Consider the following 27,578-nt stretch of genomic DNA (forward strand, 5'->3'; position numbering starts at 1 on the left):
CCATATTGGCCAGCCTAGTCTCAAACTCCTGACCTCAGGTGATCCGCCCACCTTGGCCTCCCAAAGTGCTGGGATTAGAGGCATGAGCCACTGCGCCTGCCCGAGTTTTACCTTTTATTTGAATGAAAATATAGCAAGTTAGTTTTGTGGATATCTTGATAGTCCTTCAAGAATAACATTTTCCTAGGCTTGCATTGGCTTTAACATGCCTGTATCAGATAGAGATTATGTAGTTAAGTGGATACCATAGCTGTTACTTTCCTTAAAACATACTACTAATAATTCTTAGAATCAGGATGATACTTACAAAAATTCTTTTTGCAAATCTGCCATGGTCACCTTGAAGGGGCACAGATCATGATAATTTTTGTCTGGACATGCTTACTAAAGAATAAACATTTGTCTTCTGGTTTATAAAGGATGAGAAGCACTCGTTTATCCATTGTAGAGCATGTATGATTTGCTGTCTCTAGTAAGACTGATGGATGGGCCTTAAAATGAAAGCATTCCAGTCATGTTGAAAACAAGTAGCCTTTTTGAGCAAAAAGCCAATTGAAAAAGTTAACATATTGCACAATTCCATTTGTGTAACATTTTTGAAATTAAATTTTATTGTTGGAGGATAGATTAGTTGCCAGAGGTTGGGAGGGTTGATTTGGAAGGGAGATGGTTTTGGTCACTAAAGGCCAACATGAAGGACCCTTATGGTGTTGGAACTTGTGGTGTTGGGATCTTGACTGTGGTGATGTTAGATAACTGACCCTCTATAAAATCCTATTGCAATTAATACACACACACACACACACAAATGAGTACAAGTAAAACGGGGAAATCTGAATAAGATAGGTAGATTGTATTAATATCAGTATCCTGATTGTGACATTATGCTGTAGTTGTGTGAATTGCTACCATTGGGGAAAATGGCAGAATACAAAGAATCTCTCTGTATTATGTCTTACAACCACATGTGAATCTACAATTATCTCAATAAAATTTAAATTAAAAGAAAAACAAGTAGCCAGTAAAAGTCATCTATGGTGTGAGGTCAGGATTTTCTACCATCAGGAGAAAAACTCGGGAGATGGGTGCACCAAAATCTCAGAAATTACCACTAAAGGGGGTAGTGGAAGGTAGGGGGTGGAGGAAGGCATAGCGACCAGAAAGGCATGCTGATGGCCTTGGAAGTTTTTTTTTTCTTTTGGTATTAGATTATATGATGTGTTCACTTTGTGAAAATTCATCAAGTTGTGTACTTCTGACTTGTGCATTTTACGTATAATATATACACACACGTTAACCCGTTTCCCACTTGCCCCAACAATACTGCACTGAGAGCAAGCTGCACTTTCCTTCCTAAATGGGAAATGGGTTAAAAAAAAGAAGAGTAGACAGAGGTCAACAGGAGCCCCAAACATGTATTCCTCTTTGCTATTGGCCTGGACACCTCCACGTAGGCAGTCATATAGAGGCTTGAAATACCATTCAAGGGATTTGGGTATCCAGTAGACTTCTAGTTACAGATAATACAAAGCTGACTTTGTACTCTCAAGTAGACCTTTTGTAGAAAGAAAATGTTTCTAATAAAAATAAATTAGAACCAATGACTCCTGATAGACTCAAATCTTTTATAACAACCTCTTCGAAAAATCTTAGTAACTCAGGAATGGAAAACCAAACATCATATGTTCTCGCTTGTAAGTGGGAGCTAAGCTATGAGGATGTAAGGCATAAGAATGACATAGTGGACTTTGGGGACTCAGGGGGAAAAGGGGGAAGAGGGTGAGGAATAAAAGACTACAAATTGGGTTCATTGTATACTGCTTGGGAGATGCGCACACCAAAATCTCAGAAATTACCACTACATAATTTACTCTTGTAACCAAATACCTGTTCCCAAAAAACCTATGGAAATAAAAAACTTTTAAAATAATAATTTTTTAAAAATTGTGCCCTATCCGTTCTCTTTACTTGTTAGAACTATGGCCTATTTCAGTTTAAGTGTTGTAAACTGGCCCTGATTTTGCGTCTTTCACTAGAGGCTTATTTCTGACTGCCTACTCAGACCCCCATGTGTTTAAGTTAAAACAGGAGGGAGAAGACCCATTCCTTTCAGGTACTCTCCCTTACAACTAGTAAACCCTGGACAGTAACACAACAAAAAGCAGAGAAAGACTCTGAAAGGTGGAAAGACGAGGCCTTGAGAAATGACACGGTGGTGAGTTCTGGGAGTTTCCTTATCACCTCCCATGCATCCCAGACAGAACACTGTGGAAACTTCCAACCTGCAACTGACAATAGGCACAGATGAAAAAGAGCTCTAAGGAAAGCCTAGCCAAAGGGTTAGGTAAAGGGGTGGCCTAACCACAGAAAATCGTTTCTGGCAATATCTGCCCTACTCCAGCCAAACACCAACAGAAAAAACGCGCCACCGCCCCATGGTTTCAGTGGATCCAAGCAGGGAGTGGATCTGCCATCCACCACGTGCCACCTAACACAACCAGGTGGGTGGTCTGATTCCAAGCCAGGGTCGTGTCTGCAGGGTCCTGCAGTGAGCTAAGCTTTCCCCTTCACCCAGCAGCAATGAAACCCAGCAGCAATGAAACACAGTAGCAGTGAGGCAGTGCAAGGCAGGCCATTTAGCACAAGTGTCAGTAAGGCCCTGAGGGAGCTGAGCCTCTTCCCTCGACCATATGAGCAAAACTGAACAAGGCAGGCCAAAGCAGAGCTTCCCTGGTGCCCTTACTAGTATCAGTCAGCCCCAGTGGGGAGCTGAGCCTCCACCTGACACCTGGTGGAAAGGGGTAAGATGTGGGAACAGTTGACACTCTGCTCCCTCCCCTCCTCTTTTCTGGTGTCAGTGGGGCCCAGTGAGGAGCTGAGCTTCACCCTCAGCCTGCAGCAACAAGGCAGTGTTAGCTTCTGTTTTCCACCACCCTGGTGGCAGCAGAGCCCAGCAGGGAGCTGATCTCACACTCCCAATTGGAGGCAATGAGGCAGAGCCAGTTGCTGTCCTGCTTTCAATGGGGCCCAGCAAGAAGCTGAACATACATGCCAACCCAGACCTTGTGCTAAACCTCAACAGGAAGACTACATGCCAAAAAATGAAGATTAAATAAGCCCCAGAGTCTCATCGTGTCATATCCAAAATGTTCACAATACAACCCAAAATCACTCATTAAGACAAAACCACAACATGAATGAGAAAAAAGAAACCACAATGTCAACACTAAACTAAATCAAATTTTAGAATTTTCTGACAAGAATGTTATAGCAACTGTCACAAAAAGTACTTCCACAAGCAATTATGAATTCTGAAACAAATGAAAAAGTAGAAAATATCAGCAAAGAAATAGATGTTATTTAAAAATACAACAAATGGAAATTTACAGAACTGAAAAATGCAAAAACTGAAGTAAAAAACTTGCTGAATGGGTGAAAAAACTTGTTCAGTAGTAGGGTGAAGATAATAGAGGATAGAATTAGCAAACTTGAGGACATATCAATAGTTTATCGATTATGAACAACAGAAAGGAAATAAACCAGAAAAAAAATGAACATAGCCTCAAGGACCTATGGGAGTCTAACAAGTGAGCTACATGTCATACAGAATCCCAAAAGGAGAGGAAATACAGAGTGAGACCTGTCAACTGTGAATTCTATATTCAGCAAAAATGTCCTTCTGGAAATGAGGGAGATATAAAGACATTCTCAGATGAAGGAAAACTAAGATTTGTTGCTAACAAATTGACCCATAAAGGATGGCTGAAGAAAGTTCTTTAAACAGAAAGGAAATTATAACAAGGCTTAGAACATCAGAAAGGAAAGGAGAACATCAGAGTGGGTACAAAGAGGGCTATAAACTATCCTACTTCTCATGCATTTTTAAAATCACATTTGGTGAGAGAAGCAAAAATTATATCATCTGATATATTGCTCATTGTATGTAGAGGACACACTTAAGACAATTACATTTTAAAATGGTGGTGCACCCCCACTCCCTAAATGTGGTCTATGCAGAGTGACTTCCTTCCAAAAACTAGTGTGTAAAAAGGGAAAAAGCAACTTTACACCGAAGAAATCTGACCTCAGTTAGGTGATCGGGTTAATATTAGCAGTGATGTCATGTTGATAATATCCAAGTACACCCTTGATACGATACAAACAGCCCTTTATCTCCGTGGTCTTCCTCCAAGAACACATAATTCCAATCTAAACATGAGAAAAACTTCAGAAAAATCCCAATTGAGGAACATTCTGTAAAATACCCTAGCAGTACTCCTTGAAACTGTTCAGGTCATCAAAAAAAAGGCAACTGTGAGAAATTATCAGAGCAGTCTAAGGAGACCCAACTACTATATTAATTTCCCAGTGCTGCCATAACAAATGACCACAAATTGGGTAGCTTAAAAGGTGGAAATGTATTCTCTCACAGTTCAAGAGTCCAGAAGTCTGAAATAAAGATGTCAGGTAGATTCCTTCTAAAAGCTCAGCGGGAGAAACTCTGCCATGCCTCCCTCGTAACTTTTGGTGGTTGACAGCAATCTTGGCATTCCATGGCTTACACATCATTTCAATCTCTTCTCCCATCTTCACATCATCTTTACTCATTTTAGGTGCCACCTAAATCCAGGATGATTTAGTCTCACGATCTTTAACTAATTACATCTCTAAATGCCCTATTTCCAAATAAGGTCAAATTATGAACTTCAGGGCGGGCATGAATTTTGGGGGACACTGTTCAGCCCACTACAATTATTAAATGTAATGTGAAATTCTGGATAGGATCCTTGAACTGAAAATGAGTATTAGGTTAAAATGAAGGTAATCTGAATAAAGTATGGACTTTAGTTAATAATAATGTATCAATATTGGTTCATTAATTGTAACAAATGTACTACATTAATATTAGATGTTTATAACGGGGGGAGCAGTGTGGGGCATATGGGATCTGCCTATACCATCTTCATAGTTTTTCTGTAAATCTAAAAGAGTTCTAAAATTAAATATTTATTTTAAAATTGTTTCCAGGATCTTACCAGTTTTTTTAAAACTACCACTTTTCAATGGTAAAATAATTTCAGAGTAAAATAGGTAAAATTTAGTTATGCCAGAATATCAGGATTATCTTTCCATTTTAAAAATGAAATCTATGCATGCATCAGTGGTCCTCCTTTAACTTACGTGATTTTGAATTCAAAGAACTGAGAATAAATAGAACTATCACACTCATTTGAATAGCTACTACCTTAAAAAAAAAAAGAAGAAAAAAACAATTGCTGGTGAGGATGAGAAGAAATCAGAAATCTTGTGCACCACTGGTGGGAAGTGGGGGTGTAAAAAATGCTACAGCCACTGTAGAAAACAGTATGGTGATTCCTCAAAATGTTACAAATAGAATTACCATATGATGCAGCAATTCCACCTGTGGGTACATGGCCAAAAAATTAAAAGCAGGGCCTCATGGAGACATTTTACTCTGATGTTCACAGCATTGTTCACAATAGTTAAAACATGGAAGCATCCTAAGTATTCATCAACAGATGAACGGATAAGCCAAATATGTATATACATATAAGGAAATACGATTCAGCCATAAAAAGGAAAGAAATTCTGACATATGCTACAACATGGATGAACTTCAAGAACGTTATGCTGATGAAATAAGCCAGTCACAAGAGGATAAACACTATATGACTCCACTTAGTTATGGTCAGAATCATAGAGACAGAATAGAATGGTGGTTGCTAGGGCCTAAGAGAGAGGGGAAATGGGGAATTATTGTTTAATAGGCATACGGTTTCAGTTTTACAGATAAAACGAGTTCTGAAAACAGATGCTGGTTATGGTTGTTCAACATTATGAATGTATTTAATACCACTGAACTATACACTTAAAAATTGCTAATATAATATGTTTTGTTATATGTATTTTACCATGATAGAAATATAAAAACTTTTAAAGGAATAAATATCATTAATTTTTAAGTGTGAGGATAAAAACTAATAAAAGTACATATCATTTATTAGTAATAACATCAATATCAGTAAACTGCAATAAGTTACACATGTTCTGTAATATCCAGAGAAACCACAAAGCCATACAAAGCAATATACTAAAAAATTCTATAAATAAAACAAGATAGAATCCAGAAAGATAGGCTGAGCACGATGACTCATGCCTGTAATTCCAGCACTTTGGGAGGCTGAGGTGGGTGGATCACGAGGTCAGGAGTTCGAGATCAGCCTGGCCAACAGTGAAATGCCGTCTCTACTAAAAATACAAAAATGAGCCAGGCATGGTGGCAGTCAACTGTCATCTCAGCTACTCAGGTGTCTGAGGCAGGAGAATCACTTGAACCCGGGAGGCAGAGTTTGCAGTGAGCCGAAACCCCACCACTGCACTCCAGCCTGGGTGACAGAGTGAGACTCCGTCTCAAAAATGAATACATAAATAAAATTTTAAAAATAAAATTATGTGGGATGCAACTAAAGCTGTGCTGAGAGAAAAATTTATAGCAGTAAATGCTTATGATAGAAATGAAAGATCTCAAATCCACTGTCCAAGTTCCTACCTCTAAAAACTACAAAAATAAGAGCAAAATATACCTAAAACAACCTGAAGGAAGAAATTAATAAAGATAAGCAGAAATAAGTGAAATTAAAAACAGGAAAATGATAAAGATCAGTGAAACAAAAAGTTGCTTTTTTAAAAAAGCAATAAAATTGATAAACTCCTAGAAAGACTAACAAAGATAAAGAGATGACAAACATCAAGGATATCTAAAGTCAAATGGAGTATCACTGTACAGTACTTCCATTGAAGGGATAAAAAGGATTCCTGTAACAACTTCACAGCTCATAAATTCAAAACTTAGAATGTACCAATTCCTCGAAAAACACTAATTACCAAAATACAACCCAAATGAAATTGACTAGCTGAATAGTGCTATAGCCATTAAAGAAATTGAATCTATAATTTTAAAGTTTTTAAAATCTCTGGAAGCCCAGATGGTTTTGCTGGAGAAAACTAGCAAATGTTTAAAGAATTAAGAGTAATCTAGAACAATCTTTTCTAGAAAATAGAAGAGGGAGGAATACTCCTTAACTCATTTTATGAAGCTTGTATTAATACCCTAATACCAAAAAATAAAAATTATATTAAAAAAAACAAACAAAAGCCCTAGAGACCAATATCTCATAAATTTAGATTTTAAAAATTATCAGCAAAATAACAAATCTAACCTAGCATTTATTAAAAGAATTATATACCGTAAACCAACGGATTTTTTTCAGGCATGCAAGGTTGATTTACCATTAAAAAATCAATCAATGTGATTAGTCATATCAATAGGAGAAAAACCATACAGTCATCTCAATTGATACAGAAAAAAAGCCTTTGACAAAATCCAGCACCGAGTCATGATAAAAACTCTCAGAAAACTAGAAAAAGAGGAGAACTTACTCAACCTGATAAAGATGATCTACAAAACCTACAGCTAACATCATACTTAACAATGAAAGATTGAATACTTTCCCTCTAAGAGCAAGAATAAGGATGCCCACTTTCTTCAATCTCTTTCAACATACTTCTGGAATATTAAGTCACTGCAGTAAGGCAAAGAAAAGAAAAGGCACACAGGTTATAAAGGAAGAAATAAAATGGTCTCTATTTGCAGATGACCTGAATATCTACATTAAAAATTTCATAAAATAAAAACTTAAAAAGACCTAGAACTAATAAGTCAGTTCAGTAAGATCACAGGATACAAGATTAACACACAAAAATCAGTCACACTGGAATATTGGAATACATTTTAAATGTGGAAACCGAATTTAAAACCAAAAGTAAAAACACAATACCCTTTACAGTCACTCTAAAAATAAATACTTAAGCATGAACTTAAGTAAACCTTCACAAGATCTATACGTTGAAAATTACAAAATGCTGGTGAAAGAAATTAAAGAAGACCTAAAGAAATGGAGAGACATACCATTTTCATGGATTGGAAGATAACACGGTAAAGTTATCAGTTCTCCCCAAATTGATCTATGGGTTTAATGCAATTCCTGTCAAAATTCCAGCAAGTTACTTTGTAAACATGCACAAGCTTATTCTAAAAATATATATGGAAAAGCGCAGGTGCTAGAATAAAATGATACTGAAAAAGAAGAACAAAGTAGGAGGAATCACTTTACTAGATATTAAGGCTGATTATATAAAAGGTAGAGTAATCAAGATAGTATGGTGCCGGTGGAGGGATAGACACTTAGATCAATGGAATAGAATAGAGAACCCAGAAACTGACCTACACAAATAGGCCCATCTGATTTTTAAAAGATTTTTATTGTAAACTATACGTAACATAAAAGTCTGTTTTAACCATTTCAAAGGGACAGTTCAGCGGCACTAAGTACATTCACATTGTTGTGCAACCATCACCATCATTCATACCCAAAATCTTTTTTATCATCCCACACGGAGACTCTATCCCCATTCACCCTGCCTTTAGCCACTGGCAACCATTCTTCTCCTTTCTGTCTCTATGAATTTGGCTATTCCAGCAACTGATTTTGAGAAAAGTACAAAAGCAATTCGATGGAGGAAGCCTTTTCAGTAAATGGTGTTGAAGCAATGGACGTCCATAGGCAAAAAATAAATAAACCTCGATCTAAACCTCACACCTATTCAAAAATTAACTCAAAACGGATCACAGACTTAAGTGTGTAGTGTAAAACTATAAAACCCTTAGAAAATAATGTAGGAGAAAATATTTGTGATCTAAAACTGAAGAGTTCTTAGAGCTTGACATCAAAAATGTGACCCATAAGAAATAAAATTGATAAATTAGACTTCATCAAAATGGAAAACTTACATTCTAAAAGACCACGTGAATAGGATGAAAAGACAAACTAAGGACTGGAATGAAGTATTTGCAAAACCATGTATCCAACAAAGGACTAGTATCTGGAATATATAAATAAAACACTCAAAATTCAACAGTTAAAAAAACAAACAATCCAGTTTGAAAGTGGGCAAAAGACATGAACAGACACTACCAAAGAGATACAGATTACATTTCACCAAAGAGATAAACAAATGGCAACTATGGAAAGATGTTCAACATCGTTGGCCATTATGGAAATGCTAGTTAAAACCACAATTACATATGACTATACACCTGTGAGAATGGCTAAAATAAAAAATACTGACAACACCAAATACTGACAAAGATACAGAGAAACGGGGTCGCTCGTGCATTTCTGGCGGGAATGTCAATAGTGTAGTCACTCCATGAAATAGTTTGGCAGTTTCTTAAAAAAACTAAATCTCCAGCTGCCATATGACCCGGCATTCACACTCCTGGGCATTTATCCCGAAGAAATGAAGAGCGTGTTCACACAAAAACCAGTACACAAATGCCGATGGCGGCTTTATTTACACAGTCAAAAACTGGCAAGGTTGGGGGGAAAAAGCCTAGGTGTCCTTCAGCAGGTGAGTGACTACAGAACTGGCTCCTCTATACCGTGGAATACTACTCAGCAATAAAAATGCAGCAACTTGGGTGGATCTCTAGGGATTTATGCCAAGTTGGAGAAAAAAAAAAAAAAAAAAGCTAGTACAAAAATGTGTCATACTGTATGTTTCCATTTGTTTAACCTTTGTGAAATGACCAATTTATAGAACTGTAGAATAGGGTAGTGCTGCCGGGGTAAGGGATGGGGATAGGGTAGGATGGGGAGAAGGAGTGAATGTGGCTACAAAGGGGCAGCAGGGGGTGCCTTGTGGGGCTGGAAATGTTCTGCATCTTCCCTGAATGGGTGTCAACATTCTGGTCGTGATACTGCACTAGAGTTTTATGAGATGTTGCTATCGAGAGAAATCGGTATAGGGTGCACAGGATGCGCTTTTATTATTTCTTACAACTACGTGTGAATCTACAGCATCTCAAATGAAAGTTCGATTAAATAAAAAAAACAACAAAAAAAGAGGGCACACTTGCATCTTCCTCACAGTGGAGAGGCCAGGACAATTATTGAAGGAACCAAGCTGAAAGTCGCTCCTTGATGGGGATGGAGGTCAGCGATAGTCTTTTAGACTCTTCTAACACAGCATTCTAGTCTGGGGTGGAAAAATTAAATTGAGTGGTAGTTTCCTGTGACTTTATTTTATTTTATTTTATTTTATTTATTTTATTTTATTTTATTTTCAAGATGGAGTTTCGCTCTGTCGCCCAGGCTGGAGTGCAATGGCGTGATCACCCACTGCAACCTCCTCTTACTGGGTTCAAGCAATTCTCCTGCCTCAGCCTCCCGGGTAGCCGGAACTACAGGCACACGCCACCACGCTCAGCTAATTTTTTGTATTTTTAGTAAAGACGAGGTTTTACAATGTTAGCCAGGCTGGTCTCGAACTCCTGACCTCAGATGATCCACCCGCCTCAACCTCCCAAAGTGCTAGAATTACAGGCATGAGCCACCGTGCCCGGCCGTGACTTGCTTTTATTAAGGGGCACAGACTTGCAATGAAGTCAGCCTTAGACACCTTGCAAAGCATGAGGCAAACTGAGAAATGTGACATGGGCTGATAATCCCATTCAATTTTTTGGCAAATGCAGAAATAAAACCTGACTTCTTTTGGATTGAGAGTAATACGGCCAATGACAAGGCAGCTTTAAACATGCAGCTGCTCCGTGGCCAGCCTTGATGTGTCAGTAACAGTAACTACCCTGAAATGGAGCTGGCAGCTGTGGCCTCAGTGGGCTCTATGTGGTGGAGCACTGCGGCTTCCCAACCTGGTGGGTGCAGTCCCGTCCTCCCGGGGCCTCAGCTTCTTGTCTGTGCCAGACAGAAAAACAATTGTTTTTATCATAACTTCAGTCATGATACAGTTTTGTGGGATATATTTCGTCAAGGTAGAATGAAGTATTTTTGCCTGGTTGTTTAACATGCACTTTTACCTCAGATCAGGATAGAGTGCTAAAATTACATTACTTTCTCTTTTTTTTTTTTCAGTCATGGTTCATCAGAATGTATTAAGATTCAGAACCAAAGGTTATATGAAATTGGAGGAAATATAGGTAAGCATACTGTAATAATTTCTACTGCTCAATTCTCTGATTACTCTAAAAGAAATATGTTGATATTACCATAAAGGTATATTTTCTAAATCTCTCAGATAAAAACTAAAAATCAGTAGGTTTCTGATATTTTTATCTCATGTGAGAACAGTTGCACAACTTTTCTAAAATATTTTCAAAATTTAAATGAGAATATTTTAGTGTTGATATGGAGTAGGCTTGGATCTTTTCCTGTTTTGTTATTGTTGTTGTTTTTGTTTTGTTTTGTTTTGTTTTTGAGATGGAACCTTGCTCTGTTGCCCAGGTTGGAATGCATTGGCATGATCTTGGCTCACTGCAACCTCCACCTCCCAGGTTCAAGTGATTCTCCTGCCTCAGCCTCCCTAGTAGCTGGGATTGCAGGTGCCCACCACCATGCCCAGACAATTATTTTATTTTTAGTAGAGATGGGGTTTCACCATGTTGGCCAGGCTGCTCTCGAACTCCTGACCTCAAGTGATCTGCCCACCTCAGCCTCCCAAAGTGCTGAGGTTACAGGTGTGAGCCACTGCGCCTCGCTGGCTTGGGTCTCTTCAATAGTGATCCGCCCACCTCGGCCTCCCAAAGTGCTGAGATTACAGGTGTGAGCCCCTGCGCCTCGCTGGCCTGGGTCTTTTCAGTGTAACTTGAAGTTGGAAAGTCTCTCTGGAGACTCGATGCAAAACAAAGCGGAGAAGACTGTAAGAACTTTCGGAGGCATGACACCATTTTGATTAACTTCCCTATTTTCACTCTCCTCCCAAATTCATTCTTTCTATTTCCCTGGGGGAGCAGGGGAGGAATCAACAAAACTTCCCCGCTTGGTCTGTGAATATCTTCACAGTCCCATGGGCGCTCTGTGCTCCCACTGAGGACAGCACCTCCTCTCGCCAGCACCCTCCGCTCTCCGACACCATCAACCTTTCCCTCCCAGCTGCAGCATCTCCATCTGCATTTAAAAAACTGGCAATTTCCCTCACCTTTACAAAATTTTCTTGACCCCCTTTTAAGTCTACTCCCGTTTCTCTGTTCCACCTTACAGGAAAAGCTTCTTGAATCAGTGTCTACACTCCAATTTCTTCCTCCTTGTTCTCTCTTGAAGCCACTCCAGGCACGCTCTGTCCCTCAGCACTTACACCAGAATCACCCTCTTGTCATGGTCACCACACAATTCGTCTGTTTTTAGAACTGCCTGAGTTGATCTTTCCCTCCTTTGAAGAACACTTTCTTCACCTGACTTCAGGGACGCCCTAAGCTTCTGACTGTCTTCCCACTTTTCCTTGGCTGTGCTGCTGGAGCCCCTGTGCCCCTTATTTCTTGTCCTCTCAGCCTCTCAAGGTTGGAGAACGGTAGGGTTCAGTCCTCGGAACTCTCCTCTCTTTGCACTTACCTTCCTTGGCGAGCTTGATCCATCTCACTGCTTTAAATCCACCTGTATGTGGATGCCCCTGAAATTTCTATCCCACGGGTCCCTTCAAACACTAAACCTGTAAATACAATCACCTGGCAGGCTTGGATTTGGGGCCTCTGCATGTGCTCTGACTTTTCCCCAGGATGCCCTCCCTCCAGACAGCCTCACTTCTCAGTCCCTGGCCTCTGCCAGGTCTTTGCCGATAAATCAGCTTCTCAGCGAGACCCCCCTTCCTCACACCCTCCCGAACATGCCTTCCATGCTTGGCCTTTCTCTCATGTTCTTATCACCAGCGGACTTACTTGATATTATATGTGTTTGTTAGTTGCCTTATGCTGCTCTTAGAATGTTTTTGACTGATACATGGCTGTAAACCCAGCCCCTGGAATAATGCCTGGCACATGATTAATATTTGGTAAGTGAATGAATCAAACAACCGAGCATGCAGGCAGCTCTTGGTAGTTTTGTTTGAGACTTCAGCATACGTTTCAAGCACACTGCACGTAAAGACTTTCGAATACGTTTGCCCCAGGGAATGATGATCTTTTAGTTGTTACCATTTTGGGATTTCCTACCTATGGGCTTTACATCCGTAGTGAAGAAACAAAATGACCATTCCTAAAACGAACTTGACTTGAATCTTCTCTAGCTCTGGTCAAGTACCTATCTGTAAAACCACTGGAGGAGGCCGGGCGCGGTGGCTCAAGCCTGTAATCCCAGCACTTTGGGAGGCCGAGACGGGCAGATCACGAGGTCAGGAGATCGAGACCATCCTGGCTAACATGGTGAAACCCCGTCTCTACTAAAAATACAAAAAACTAGCCGGGCGAGGTGGCGGGCGCCTGTAGTCCCAGCTACTCCGGAGGCTGAGGCAGGAGAATGGCTTGAACCCGGGAGGCGGAGCTTGCAGTGAGCTGAGATCCGGCCACTGCACTCCAGCCGGGGCTACAGAGCAAGACTCCGTCTCAAAAAAAAAAAAAAAAACCACTGGAGGACATGTATTAGCATATGAATGATGAGTTTATACCTGAAACAAGTTCTTGCCATAGTTTTCTTTTCTTTTTTCTTTTTTTGGAGACAGGATCTCACTCTGTCACCCAGACTGGAGTGCAGTAGTACGATCTTGGCTCACTGCAACCTCGGCCTCCCGGGTTCAAGTGATTCTCCTGCCTCAGCCTCCCCAGTAGCTGGGATTACAGGCACCTGCCACCACACCTGGCTAATTTTTGTATTTTTAATAGACATGGGGTTTCACCATGTTGTCCAGGCTGGTCTCAAATTCCTGACCTCAAGTGATCTGCCCGCCTCAGCCTCCCAAAGTGCTGGAGTTACAGGTGTGAGGCACCGCACCCAGCCCTTGCCATAATTTTCTAATTGATGCCATGAAGCAAGGGAACAATTTGCCTGTGATGGTATGTCTGCTTTCTTCCACAATTTCACATGAGATTTATTTGATATACCCATACTTCACAGTCTAAAAGAAAAAAAAAAAAGGAAGGGAGAGAGGGAGAAGAGGGAAGAAGAGTTTGTTAAGAAACCTTAACATATGTCTACTTACTTTGGCCAAGAGAACTATATTAACCTTATTTGAACCTCACACACACATACACGTGTGCACACGCACGCACACACACACACAAATGTACACTTATTCTCTGATCTTTTTCTTTTAGGAGAGCATTGCTTGGATCCAGATGCTTATATATTGGATGTATATCGTATAAATCCTCAAGCAGAATGGGTGATTAAACCCCAACCAAGTTCTTAAAATATCCTCAAGATAGCTGCTATCATGTATTATATGCCAAAAAGATCCTACATTTTGGTAGGGAAAAAACAACACTGTGTTTGACATATTTGTTCCTACAGCCTTCTCAGTATTTCTGGCCCTCCGCAGTGGACATTGTCAGCATGAACTATGGAAGGGGCACTGGTTCACCAATTCAGCTGAAGCTTTCTCATGATTTTTTTTTTTTTATAAAAGTAAAGGAAAGATGATGTGGTCCTTCCAGAAGAAAGACCAATCTAGAATATGGAACTCTAATCACTTCTAGTATTTCAGCTTCCTAGCAGAAATGAACTTGGCCCTAGACCGAGGGATAAGCAATGTTCTTTATGTAGCCAGTGCTACCCAACGAGAGAGGTGAGAGAGACCCTTTTTTATACTTAATGTACATATTTGACTTTTTGAGCAAGAATGCCAGAAATAGCCTTCATTTCTACCCTGCAAAATAATCCAGATATGCTTTTTAAAGAGAATCGGTTTCTAAAGTGAAACATACAATATTTATGCTCTGACTGACTCCTGAATTGGAGGAGGAAGAACTTCTGTTTAAAGAAACTGTATTGTTATGTACATCAGGCTGTGTATTGTGACTATCAGCATTCTGGTGCAAATGAACTTTTCTCTATCATCGACTGTGGAAAATTGATACTTTTAAAGCATATTCTTCTATGAGCACAGGTCCTCCTAGTGAAGCTTAGTTTGACAAAGGGTGTCATATGTATTAACATTCACAGAGCCTCTATTTTCTCATTATGGTTATGGTGCTCAGTATCTTTCCAAGTGCCAGGCACAGGCTTCCTTTTCTGATCAAACGTACCATTTTTTTATATTTCACAACTATAGACAGTCACTTCTGCAGTCCCAGTTTAAAAATGCAGAACTGCTTTATCCAAGAATGCTGAAAAATACTGTTCTATCCGGGTTTTATAAACTATAAAAGCAGATTTTGCTTTTGTTTGTTAATCATAAGCATGGCCGAGCATCATGGATTAGCATGAGGCTTAAAATCAGATGCCTGTCTGGTAAGATGACCACTATCTCACTATCAAGAGCCTGCAGAGCCATATTCCAGACCTGTGACCGCCCAGAACACATAGTCCCCACATTTCTAATTTGGAGCAAATCTAAAAGGTTCTGAGGGATTGGACAGCTCTGCCTTTCCTCTTGAGACTGTGGATATAGTCCTTCTCGGATTAGCTGGAAATGCGGACAGAGTTCTCATTTATCCCAGACAAGATTTTGATGAATTTATATTGGTTGTAATGAGGCCCAAATGACTCTCTCTTAACAATTCAAGCAGTAGACAGAGTTGCTCACAAATACCAAAAACATCTTTTTGTCTACTTCGCAGGTCTCAAAACATGGTAATATTTAAGCCCATTTGTAGAGGAAATCTTTTATATGCTATATTACACCTTGATATCTATATGAAACGTTGCTTATATTAAAACATGTAGATAACTTGCTGGAATTTAGGATTTTGTTATTTTTTATAGAAAACACAAGATCCATTCATTTGATTTGTTCATTTGAGAATTTTTTTTTTTTTTGCCTGAAAACCCATTAAAAGGAAACGTGCCTTCTGCATAAGTTTTATATTTATTCCTACATTTTATTCATTTTTAATGTATGGGCAATTGGTGGCACGTGGCTACATCATGAATTTCTAGAGTCTGAAAAAAATGCTGTCATCATTTTTGCAATTCAGACAACAGGGGTAAACATTTTACTTTATGTAATTGCCACGTCCCAAGATGTAAAATGGCAGTAATTTATGACCACATATGGAAGAAATTCTTCAAATAGCTACCTTATGTTTCTGCATGTATATGAAAACTGAGTGATATTTCTCAGTGTATTTCCTTGCATTCAAATAGTTCAATTCTGTTGTGTTTATATAATTCACAAATCTGTTCATTAAATTTTTTATTTGAGAATTTTTATTTCTTTTGACCAAAAACACATTAGAACCTGTGAGTAAATTCTGAAGGTTTTAAGATTTACTTCAGTTTGTCATCAGTTTCAAATAAATCCCTAATAGGTAACAGGTAAAATACAGTTTCTTGTCCACTTTCATGTGGTTTTACATGGCAGAGACTTAGCTGAGTCAATAAGTATAATCACTCTAGTTTATTCAAGGATGTTTAACAACTTTCAACTTCCATATATATATATGAAGGCCATGTCAATACTAGTATCATTGGATATAACTTTTATTCTTAATCAGAGGGCGAATTGATTAGAGAAGAATTTTTAGTAGATACACAGACTAATATTTGTGTGATTAAAGAGGTTCTTTTGACCAATTTTATTCTTCAGAATAAACAAACCCCTACAGTTAAAATGCAAAGATGCCTGTCATCTAAGTATTGAAAGAATTTTTGCCTTATCAAGAGTTGTTTTTAAAAAGTTTAATGAATTCATTGCAATTCTTTGCAAACAAAAGAAGGGCAGATACTGGGCTTCTACATGCTATCCTTAAGAGCTTCTCCCCCTCACCCATTCCTAGTGCTCTTGGTATACACTTGGGAAAATTATGTCCTCCAGGAGAAAGTGTTAGAGGGAACTGACATTTTAGGAATGCTTATTCAGAAAAAAATCCTAGAGTTGATTCATTTTTTTCCTCCATTCTGCAAAAGAAGATCCCTTTGTTAAGCAGCTCACTTGGGAATATGATTCTTGGAGTCAATGATCTCTAAACAAACTGGATTATCAACTATTTACAACGTCTATACAGTATAAACTACCTCACTCGCCTTTCTTGGGAAAAAAAAAAATGAATGGACTTTAACAATTGTTGTTACAAACTGTGCCTGAATCTTATTATTTAAATCCCTTCAATTAGCTTTCAGTGTATGTTTAATAATATACATTTAATGACGAAAAACGTTTTCAGCAAAGCTTTAAAAGCAGAAGTACTGTGTAACTGTGATCTGTGTGGTATACTCTGAGAGAATTCTGTGTGGTATACTCTGAGAGAATTCTGTGTGGTATACTCTGAGAGAATTCTGTGTGGTATACTCAGAGAATTCTGTGCCCTGCTCATTGTCTTGAGTTTCTAACCACGTGCAGACGCGAGTGTTCAGGAGTAGGAATTAATGTCCATCTTTTCTTTCAGGCATTTTCATCTGGTGTCCACCTATTTCACTTGACTGAAAGCTCACATGAGTTAAAATGTCCCTTCTTCCTAGCGGGCGTATTTCAACTGTTCTTCATAAATGTTTATTTGCCTTAAAAGACTTTGTGTTAAGGGATTAAATAGTTTCTCTGACAGGCAGTTTTTAACTATTTTCTACAAATAAAAATAATACGACATGGGATTAGAGTGTGTGTTTTCAAGCATTTTTAACAGTTTTACACACTTACATACACCTTAAAAATTTTTGTTTCTGTCAGACATTTACCAACTATTTTCTAAAACTAATTTGATTGACAAATCATGACACTAGAAAACACCAATGTTTTAAGTCTTTGCCCATCTCAAAAGCTAATAATGATTCTTCTGTTCCATCAGCTTTCATTGTTAAGTAGAATATGTATGTTGCATTTTATCCTTAAGAAATAAAGAGAAAAACACTAAAAACATTGTATGAGAATTCTTCTACTTGGCTATTCCAAGGGCACAGTGATGCTAGGGATGATTTTTGCCTTAAGGAAATATTTGGCAATACCTGGAAACAGATGTTTCCAAATGTTCTTGTTTTTGAAGAGTAACTTACCAGATTCTCACCACCAGGGGGTGAGAGGGCGCTGCCAGCCTCTGGTGGGTGAGAAGCCAAGGATGGTGCCGATCCCACTCCAGTGCACAGGACAGCCCTGCAACATAGAATTATCCAGCCTGGCCCTGGCACAGTGGCTCACACCTGTAATCCAGCACTTTGGGAGGTGAGGCGGGTGGATCACTTGAGGTCAGGAGTTCGAGACCAGCCTGGCCAACATGGTGAAACCCCATCTTTAGTAAAAATACAAAAATTAGCCAGGCACAGTGGTGTGTGCCTATAATCCTAGCTACTCGGGAGGATGAGGCAGGAGAATCACTTGAACCCAGGAGGCGGAGGTGGCAGTGAGCCAAGATGGTACCACTGCACTCTAGCCTGGAAGAAACAGCAAGACTCTGTCCAAAAAAAAAAAGAATTATTCAGTAGTGCCAAGATTGAATAAATGTGCCCTGAGATAACAAATAAGGTAAGAGTGTCTGTTTTTGCTATTTTTGTTTAACACTGTACAGGAGATCCTATCTAGGGCTATAAATCAAGAAAAGGCAAAAAGTGTTGAAAGGAATAAGTATAAAAATGTTTAATTTGCAGATGATATGACTATATGATTATGTAAAGGAAATCATAAGGAATTAATAGTTAAAATTACTAGAAGTAATAAGTACATTTAGCAGCATCACAGGATACAAGGTCATTCACAAAAATCAATTGTGTTCCATGTATTAGCTATAAAGACAGCTGGGAAAGAAAATTATAAAAGCAATACCACTTACAATAGCATCAACAAATATAAAATATAGAAAAATAAATTTAGTGCAAGATAAGCAGGGCCTAATTACTGAAAACTATAAACATTGCCAAGGGAAATTAAATACGAACTCAATGAATGGAAGGATAGTCCACGTTCCTGAATTGCAAGATTCAATGTTGTTAAGGCATGCATTCTCCCCCAAAAGGATCTGCAGACACAACGAAATCCAAAAAAAATTCCAGGAGTCTTTTTTGTTGTAGAAATTGAGAAGCTGATTTTAAAATGTATATGGAGACTGTCTGGGGGCGTGGTTCCAAGACAGCTGAATAGGAACAGCTCCAGCCTCCAGCTCCCAGCGTGAGCGACACAGAAGACAGGTGATTTCTGCATTTCCAACTGAGGTACCAGGTTCATCTCATGGGGGCGTGTCAGACAGTGGGTGCAGCCCACCAAGCAAGAGCCGAAGCAGGGCAAGGCATCGCCTCACCCGGGAAGCACAAGGGGGAAGGAAATTCCCTTTCCTAGTCAAGGGAAACTGACACACAACACCTGGAAAATTGGGTCACTCCCACCCTAATACTGCGCTTTTCCAAGGGTCTTAGCAAATGGCACACGAGGAGATTATATCCTGCGCCCAGCTCAGAGGGTCCCACGCCCACACAGCTTCCCTCATTGCTAGCACGGCAGTCTGAGATCTAACTGCAAGGCAGCAGCGAGGCTTCGGGAGGAGCACCTGCCATTGCTGAGGCTTGGGTAGGTAAACAAAGCTGCGGGAAGCTCAAGGAGGCTTGCCTGCCTCTGTAGACTCTACCTCTGGGGACAGGGCATAGCCAAACAAAAGGCAGCAGAAACCTCTATAGATTTAAATGTCCCTCTCTGACAGCTTTGAAGAGAATAGTGGTTCTCCCGGCACAGAGTCTGAGATCTGAGAACAGACAGACTGCCTGCTCAAGTGGGTCCCTGACCCCTGAGTAGCCTAACTGGGAGACACTCCCCACTAGGGTCACACTGACACCTCACACGGCCAGGTACCCCTCTGAGATGAAGCTTCCAGAGGAACGATCAGGCAGCAACATTTGCTGTTCAGCAATGTTCACTCTTCTGCAGCCTCTGCTGCTGATACCCAGGCAAACAGGGTCTGGAGTGGACCTCTAGCAAACTCCAACAGACCTACAGCTGAAGGTCCTGACTGTTAGAAGGAAAACTAACAAACAAAAAGGACATCCACACCAAAACTCCACTTGTACGACACCATCATCAAAGACCAAAGGTAGATAAAACCACAAAGATTAGGAAAAAACAAAGCAGAAAAACTCAAAATTCTAAAAATCAGAGTGGCTCTCCCCCTCCAAAGGAACACAGCTCCTCACCAGCAATGGAAGCAAACTGGATGGAGAATTACTTTGACTAGTTGAGAGCAGGAGGCTTCAGATGATCAAACTTCTCCGAGCTAAAGGAGGAAGTTCGAGCCCATCACCAACAACCTAAAAACCTTGAAAAAAGATTTGACGAATGGCTAACTAGAATAACAAATGTAGAGAAGTCCTTAAATGACCTGATAGAGCTGAAAACTATGGCACGAGAATTATGTGACAAATGCACAAGCTTCAGTAACCAATTCGATCAACTGGAAGAAAGGGTATCAGTGATTGAAAATCAAAGGAATGAAATGAAGCGAGAAGAGAAGTTTCGAGAAAAAAGAGTAAAAAGAAACAAAGCCTCTAAAAAATACGAGATTATGTGGACACACCAAATCTACGTCTGATGGGTGTACCTGAAAGTGACGGGGTAAACGGAACCAATTTGGAAAACACTCTGCAGGATATTATCCAGGAGAACTTCCCCAACCTAGCAAGGCAGGCCAACATTCAAATTCAGGAAATACAGAGAATGCTACAAAGATACTCCTCAAGAAGAGCAACTCCAAGACACGTAATTGTCAAATTCACCAAAGTTGAAATGAAGGAAAAAATGTTAAGGGCAGCCAGAGAGAAAGGTTGGGTTACCCACAAAGGGAAGCCCATCAGACTAATAGCAGATCTCTTGGCAGAAACTCTACAAGCCAGAAGAGAGTGGGGGCCAATATTCAGCATTCTTACAGAAAAGAATTTTAAACCCAGAATTTCATATCCAGCCAAACTAAGTTTCATACATGAAGGAGAAATAAAATCCTTTATAGACAAGCAAATGCTGAGAGATTTTGTCACCATTAGGCCTGCCCTACAAGAGATCCTGAAGGAAGCACTAAACATGGAAAGAAACAACCGGTACCAGCCACTGCAAAAACATGCCAGATGTAAAAACCATCGATGCTAGGAAGAAACTGCATCAACTAATGAACAAAATAACCAGCTAAAACATAATGACAGGATCAAGTTCACACATAACAATATTAAGCTTAAATATAAGTGGGCTAAATGCTCCAATTAAAAGACACAGACTGGCAAATTGGATAAAGAGTCAAGACCCATCAGTTTGCTGTATTCAGGAGACCCATCTCAAGTGCAGAGACACACATAGGCTCAAACCAAAGGGATGGAGGAAGATCTACCAAGCAAATGGAAAACAAAAAAAGGCAGGGGTTGCAATCCTAGTCTCTGATAAAAACAGACTTTAAACCAATAAAGATCAAAAGAGACAAGGCAATTACATAATGGGAAAGGGATCAATTCAACAAGAAAAGCTAACTCTCTTAAATATATATGCGCCCAATACAGGAGCACCCAGATTCATAAAGCAAGTCCTTAGAGACTTACAAAGATACTTGGACTCCCACACAATAATAGTGGGAGACTTTAACACCCCACTGTCAACATTAGACAGATCAATGAGATAGAAAGTTAACAAGGATATCCAGGAATTGAACTCAGCTCTACACCAAGTGGACCTAATAACTACAGGACTCTCCACCCCAAATCAACAGAATATATGTTCTTCTTAAAACCACATCACACTGATTCAAAAATTGATCACATAGTTGGAAATAAAGCACTCCTCAGCAAGTGTAAAAGAATAGAAATTATAACAAACTGTCTCTTAGATCACGGTGAAATCAAACTAGAACTCAGGATTAAGAAAATCAATCAAAACTGCTCAACTACATGGAAACTGAACAACCTGCTCCTGAATGACTACTGGGTAAATAACGAAATGACGGCAGAAATAAAGATGTTCTTTGAAACCAATGAGAACAGATACAACATACCAGAGCCTCTGGGACACATTTAAAGCAGTGTGTAGAGGGAAACTTATAGCACTAAATGCCCACAAGAGAAAGCTGGAAAGATCTTAAATTGACAACCTAACATCACAATTAAAAGAACTAGAGAAGCAAGAGCAAACACATTCAAAAGCTAGCAGAAGGCAATAAATAACTAAGATCAGAGCAGACCTGAAGGAGATAGAGACACAAAAAACCCTTCAAAAAATCAATGAATCCAAGAGCTGTTGTTTTGAAAAGATCAACAAAATTGATAGACCGCTAGGAAGACTAATAAAGAAGAAAAGAGAGAAGAATCAAATAGATGCAATAAAAAATGTTAAAGGGGATATCACCATTGACCCCACAGAAATACAAACTACCATCAGAGAATACTATAATCACCTCCATGCAAATAAACTAGAAAACCTAAAAGAAATGGATAAATTCCTGGACACATACACCCTCCCAAGACTAAACCAGGAAGAAGTTGATTCCCTGAATAGACCAATAACAAGCTCTGAAATTGAAGCAATAATAGCCTACCAACCAAAAAAAGTCCAGGACCAGACGGATTCACAGCCGAATTCTACCAGAGGTACAAGGAGGAGCTGATACCATTCCTTTTGAAACTATTCCAATCAATAGAAAGGAGGGAATCCTCCCTAACTCATTTTATGAGGCCAACATCATCCTGATCCCAAAACCTGGCAAAGGCACAACAAGAAAAGAGAATTTTAGACCAATATCCCTGATGAACATCGATGCGACAATCCTCAACAAAATACTGGCAAACCGTATCCAGCAGTACATCAAAAAGCTTATCTACCATGATCAAGTGGGCTTCATCCCTGGGATGCAAGGCTGGTTCAACATATGCAAATCAATAAACATAGTCCATCATAGAAACAGAACCAAAGACAAAAACCACATGATTATCTCAATAGATGCAGAAAAGGCCTTTGACAAAATTCAACAGCCCCTCATGCTAAAAACTCTCAATAAATTCGGTATTGATAGAATGTATCTCAAAATAATAAGAGCTATTTATGACAAACCCACAGCCAATATCATACTGAATGGGCAAAAACTGGAAGTGTTCCCTTCGAAAACTGGAACAAGACAGGGATGCCCTCTCTCACCACTCCTATTCAACATAGTGTTGGAAGTTCTGGCCAGGACAATCAGGCAGGAGAAAGAAATAAAGGGTATTCAATTAGGAAAAGAAGAAGCCAAATTGTCCCTGTTTGCAGATGACATGATTGTATATTTAGAACACCCTGTCATCTCAGCCCAAAATCTCCTTAAGCTGATTAGCAACTTCAGCAAAGTCTCAGGATACAAAATCAAAGTGCAAAAATCACAAGCTTTCCTATACACCAATAACAGACAAACAGAGAGCCGAATCATGACTGAACTCCCATTCACAATTGCTTCAAAGAGAATAAAATACCTAGGAATCCAGCTTACAAGGGATGTGAAGGACCTCTTCAAGAAGAACTACAAACCACTGCTTAATGAAATAAAAGAGGACACAAACAAATGGAAGAATGTTCCATGCTCATGGATAGGACAAATCGATATCGTGAAAATGGCCATACTGCCTAAGGTAATTTATATATTCAATGACACCCCCATCAAGCTACCAATGACTTTCTTCACAAAATTGGAAAAAAACTACTTTAAAGTTCATATGGAACCAAAAAAGAACCTACATCGCCAAGACAATCCTACGCCAAAAGAACAAAGCTGGAGGCATCACGCTACCTGACTTCAAACTATACTACAAGGCTACAGTAACCAAAGCAGCAAAGTACTGGTACCAAAACAGAGATATAGACCAATGGAACAGAACAGAGCCCTCAGAAATAATACCACACATCTGCAACCATCTGATCTTTGACAAACCTGAAAAAACAAGAAATGGGGAAAGGATTCCCTATTTAATAAATGGTGCTGGGAAAACTGGCTAGCTGTAAGTAGAAAGCTGAAACTGGATATCTTCCTTACACCTTATACAAAAATTAATTCAAAATGGATTAGAGACTTAAATGTTAGACCTAAAACCATAAAAACCCTAGAAGAAAACCTAGCCAATACCATTCAGGACATAGGCATGGGCAAGGACTTCATATCTAAAACACCAAAAGCAATGGAAACAAAAGCCAAAATTGACAAATGGGATGTAATTAAACTAAAGAGCTTCTGCACAGCAAAAGAAACTACCATCAGAGTGAACAGGCAACCTACAGAATGAGAGAAAATTTTTGCAATCTACTCATCTGACAAAGGGCTAATATCCAGAACCTACAAAGAACTCAAACAAATTTACAAGAAAAAAACAACCGCATCAAAAAGTGGGCAAAGGATATGAACAGACACTTCTCAAAAGAAGGTATTTATGCAGCCAACAGACACATGAAAAAATGCTCATCATCACTAGCCATCAGCGAAATGCAAATCGAAATTACAATGAGATACCATCTCACACCAGTTAGAATGGTGATCATTAAAAAGTCAGGAAACAACAGGTTTGGAAAGGATGTGGAGAAATAGGAATGCTTTTATGCTGTTGGTGGGACTATGAACTAGTTCAACCATTGTGGAAGACAGTGTGGCGATTCCTCATGGATCTAGAACTAGAAATACCATTTGACTCAGCCATCCCATTACTTGGTATACACCTAAAGGATTATAAATCACACTGCTATAAAGACACGTGCACACATATGTTTATGTGGCACTATTCACAGTAGCAAAGACTTGGAACCAACCCAAATGTCCATCAATGACAGATTGGATTAAGAAAATGTGGCACATATACACCATGGAACACTAGGCAGTCATAAAAAAGGATGAGTTCGTGTCCTTTATAGGGACATGGGTGCAGCTGGAAACCATCATTCTCAGCAAACTATCACAAGAACAGAAAACCAAACACCGCAAGTTCTCACTCATAAGTGGGAATTGAACAATGAGAACACTTGGACACAGGAAGGGGAACATGACACACCAGGGCCTGTTGTGGGGTGGGGGGAAGGGGGAGGGATAGCATTAGGAGATATACCTAATGTAAATGACGAGTTAATGGGTGCAGTACACCAACATGGCACATGTATACATATGTAACAAACCTGAACATTGTGCACATGTACCCTAGAACATAAAGTATAATCAAAGAAATTTAAAAATATATAAAATGTATATGGAAATTCAAAGGACTTAGAATAATCAAAGAGTTTTGAGAAAGGACAATATATTTGAAGGACATATTACTTGTTTCCAGACTTATTACAAAGCTACAGTAATCAGTACAGTGTGGTATCAGTGTAAGGATAAGCAGAAGGATCGCTGGAACAGACTACAGTTAAGAAACAGACACATACATGCATAGTCGATTTTTCACAAAATGCCAAGGCAATTCAGTGGGGAATGGAAATTCTCTTTAAAATACAGTGCTGTGATTCCTGGGTGTGATAGTTAACTTTAGGTGTCATGTTGACTGGATTGAGGAATGCCTAGATGCCTGGTGATGCATTGTCTCTGGGTGTTTCTGCTAGGCTCTTTCTAGAGTAGACTGGCCTTTGAGTCAGTGGACTGAGAGAAGCCCCACCCTCAATATGAGTGGGCACAATTCAAGGCACTGGAGGTTTGGCTGGGACAAACAGGTGGAAGAAAGGGGAATTCTCTGCTCTCTCCTCTCTGTTCTCTCTCTCTCCCTTCCAGAGACGGATGCCTTTTTTCCTTCTGCCCCATCAGACTCCAGGTTCTTCAGGTTTGGACTCAGGGAGTTGCAGCACAAGACTCCTGAGGGGCTCTCAGACTTTAGGTCTCAGACTGGGGACTGCTTCCAGAATGAGCTATGCTATGGGTTTATCTGGTCTTCAATTTGCAGACCCCCCTATGGTGGGAATTTTCCACCTCTCATTGATTTTAGGAGGCAATTCCTCCTAATAAATCCCTTCCCATATATCCGATTGGTTCTCTATGGAGAACTCTGACTAATACACTGGGACATCCCTTTAGGGGGGGAAAAAAAAAACATGATCAACCTTGACTTCTATTTCACAAAAGTACAAAATATGCAAGTTAGATCACAAGCTTTAATGTGAAAGCTAAAAGTACAGTCTTCCAGAAGAAGACTTTGGGGAGGTTATGACTTTGAAGTAAGTAACTTTCCTTAGACAACGTTGCAAGACATCTTCTCAATTCCAAAGTTCTCTTCAAAATATTATTTCTTTGATGACAACACATACGAACAGATGGAAGAGAATCAGGAGTTGGGGCAACGCGGGGCTGCCCTTGGATGTTTCATTTATCTCTGCCATCATAAATCATACTTTCTCTCAATCCCTGCAGACGCAGGGTAAGAAGTGAGGAGAATTGGTGGGGGTATGCTTTTGAAAGATTTTACCATATGTGTACTCTTACAATGTGTTTATGAACTTGTACCTAACAATAATTCATTCTGGAGCTTTGCTCTGCAATCTCGTAGCATTTTTATAACTGCAGGTGCAAGCCTGTGCTAGAGTGTAGACTCCACCACCCCAGGGCACCAATCCAATCACATAACAATCTGCATGTATAAGTACCAAAATCAGTACTACCATGCCCATCAGTAATAGTCCGACAGTTCACCAATCTAAAAACCTACTGCCCAACAGGGTTGTGGGAGCTAGTTTCTACTTCCATAAGTCTTTCAATGCTGCACCTTTTTGTTTTCGAACAGTAACAGTTTGGTTTCAACAACAGCTATTTCGCAAATGGTTAACAATGTAATCCAGTTCTCACAAGTAATCCATAGTTATTCTGTTGTCAATTACATTATCAGTGACCGTATTTCTAACCCTACAACTCTTGACTCAGTAATGAAATCGTTCAAGTATGATTTAGTGATGCACATGATAAGCACAAAATATACTGCACATAAACAGTTAGCATCCCTCTACATTAATTTGGCAAGTTAACATCACCCCATGCCATTTTGCCAACAGTTGTAAGCAAAAGGATTCATAAATGATAATCCTGGGATGCTATTCTTAGCCACCTCTATTTGAAGAAGAATATGAATTTACAAGCCTGGAGAGATTCCTTGGTCACAACACCAAATAGCAGTCACTTGTTCATCTTTTGAACACAGTGTAATGTCATGCAGAGATTTCAAAGTGCACATCCAGGAGTAAGGCAGGGCCAGGCACAATTGTCCTCAGCAGTTTACAGAGGGATGAGTCTGGGGAGTTAATCTCCATGGTCCTTCTGTGCCCACTAGAGCTAGAACCAGAATTTCACGTCAATACATTGCGCTACCCATCCAGTTGAGGAAAAGTCTTTTCTGTTTCAGGACAGAAAGGTTACGAAGACCATAGTTTGAAAAGATACATCCTAAGATCTGCCATTCTTTTCCTAAAAGCAGTGCTCTCAAGCAAACATTCATGTCACCAGGTTCCCAGGGGAAAGGAGGTAGACAGCCTACAGTCAGATTTTCACAGAGATGGAGAAAAGATTATGTTAACCCTTTATTCAGTCCTTCCACCATGTGATGTAGGTTCAATCCACTTAACATACAAATATGCAAAGTGATATACATATGAGAACCAGCATTTGACTTTTTCTGTGGGAC

At 39.5% G+C, this 27,578-nt stretch overlaps 1 protein-coding gene across 3 annotated transcripts in view; it reads left to right on the forward strand.

The window, feature by feature from the left end:
* The window catches only part of ARHGAP28 (Rho GTPase activating protein 28), a 198,080-nt gene extending 180,205 nt beyond the window's left edge, over positions 1-17,875 (forward strand). For all 3 annotated transcript variants that reach the window (XM_028838212.2, XM_077974761.1, XM_015121571.3), the window contains 2 exons: positions 11,013-11,077; positions 14,180-17,875. In XM_028838212.2, coding sequence (XP_028694045.2) covers positions 11,013-11,077; positions 14,180-14,274 — 160 coding nt within the window. In that variant the 3' untranslated portion in view covers positions 14,275-17,875. The remainder of the gene's footprint in view (positions 1-11,012; positions 11,078-14,179) is intronic.
* The last annotated feature ends 9,703 nt before the right edge of the window (positions 17,876-27,578 follow it).

The sequence above is a fragment of the Macaca mulatta genome, chromosome 18 (assembly GCF_049350105.2).
Source record: "Macaca mulatta isolate MMU2019108-1 chromosome 18, T2T-MMU8v2.0, whole genome shotgun sequence".
Classification (NCBI taxonomy): domain Eukaryota; kingdom Metazoa; phylum Chordata; class Mammalia; order Primates; family Cercopithecidae; genus Macaca; species Macaca mulatta.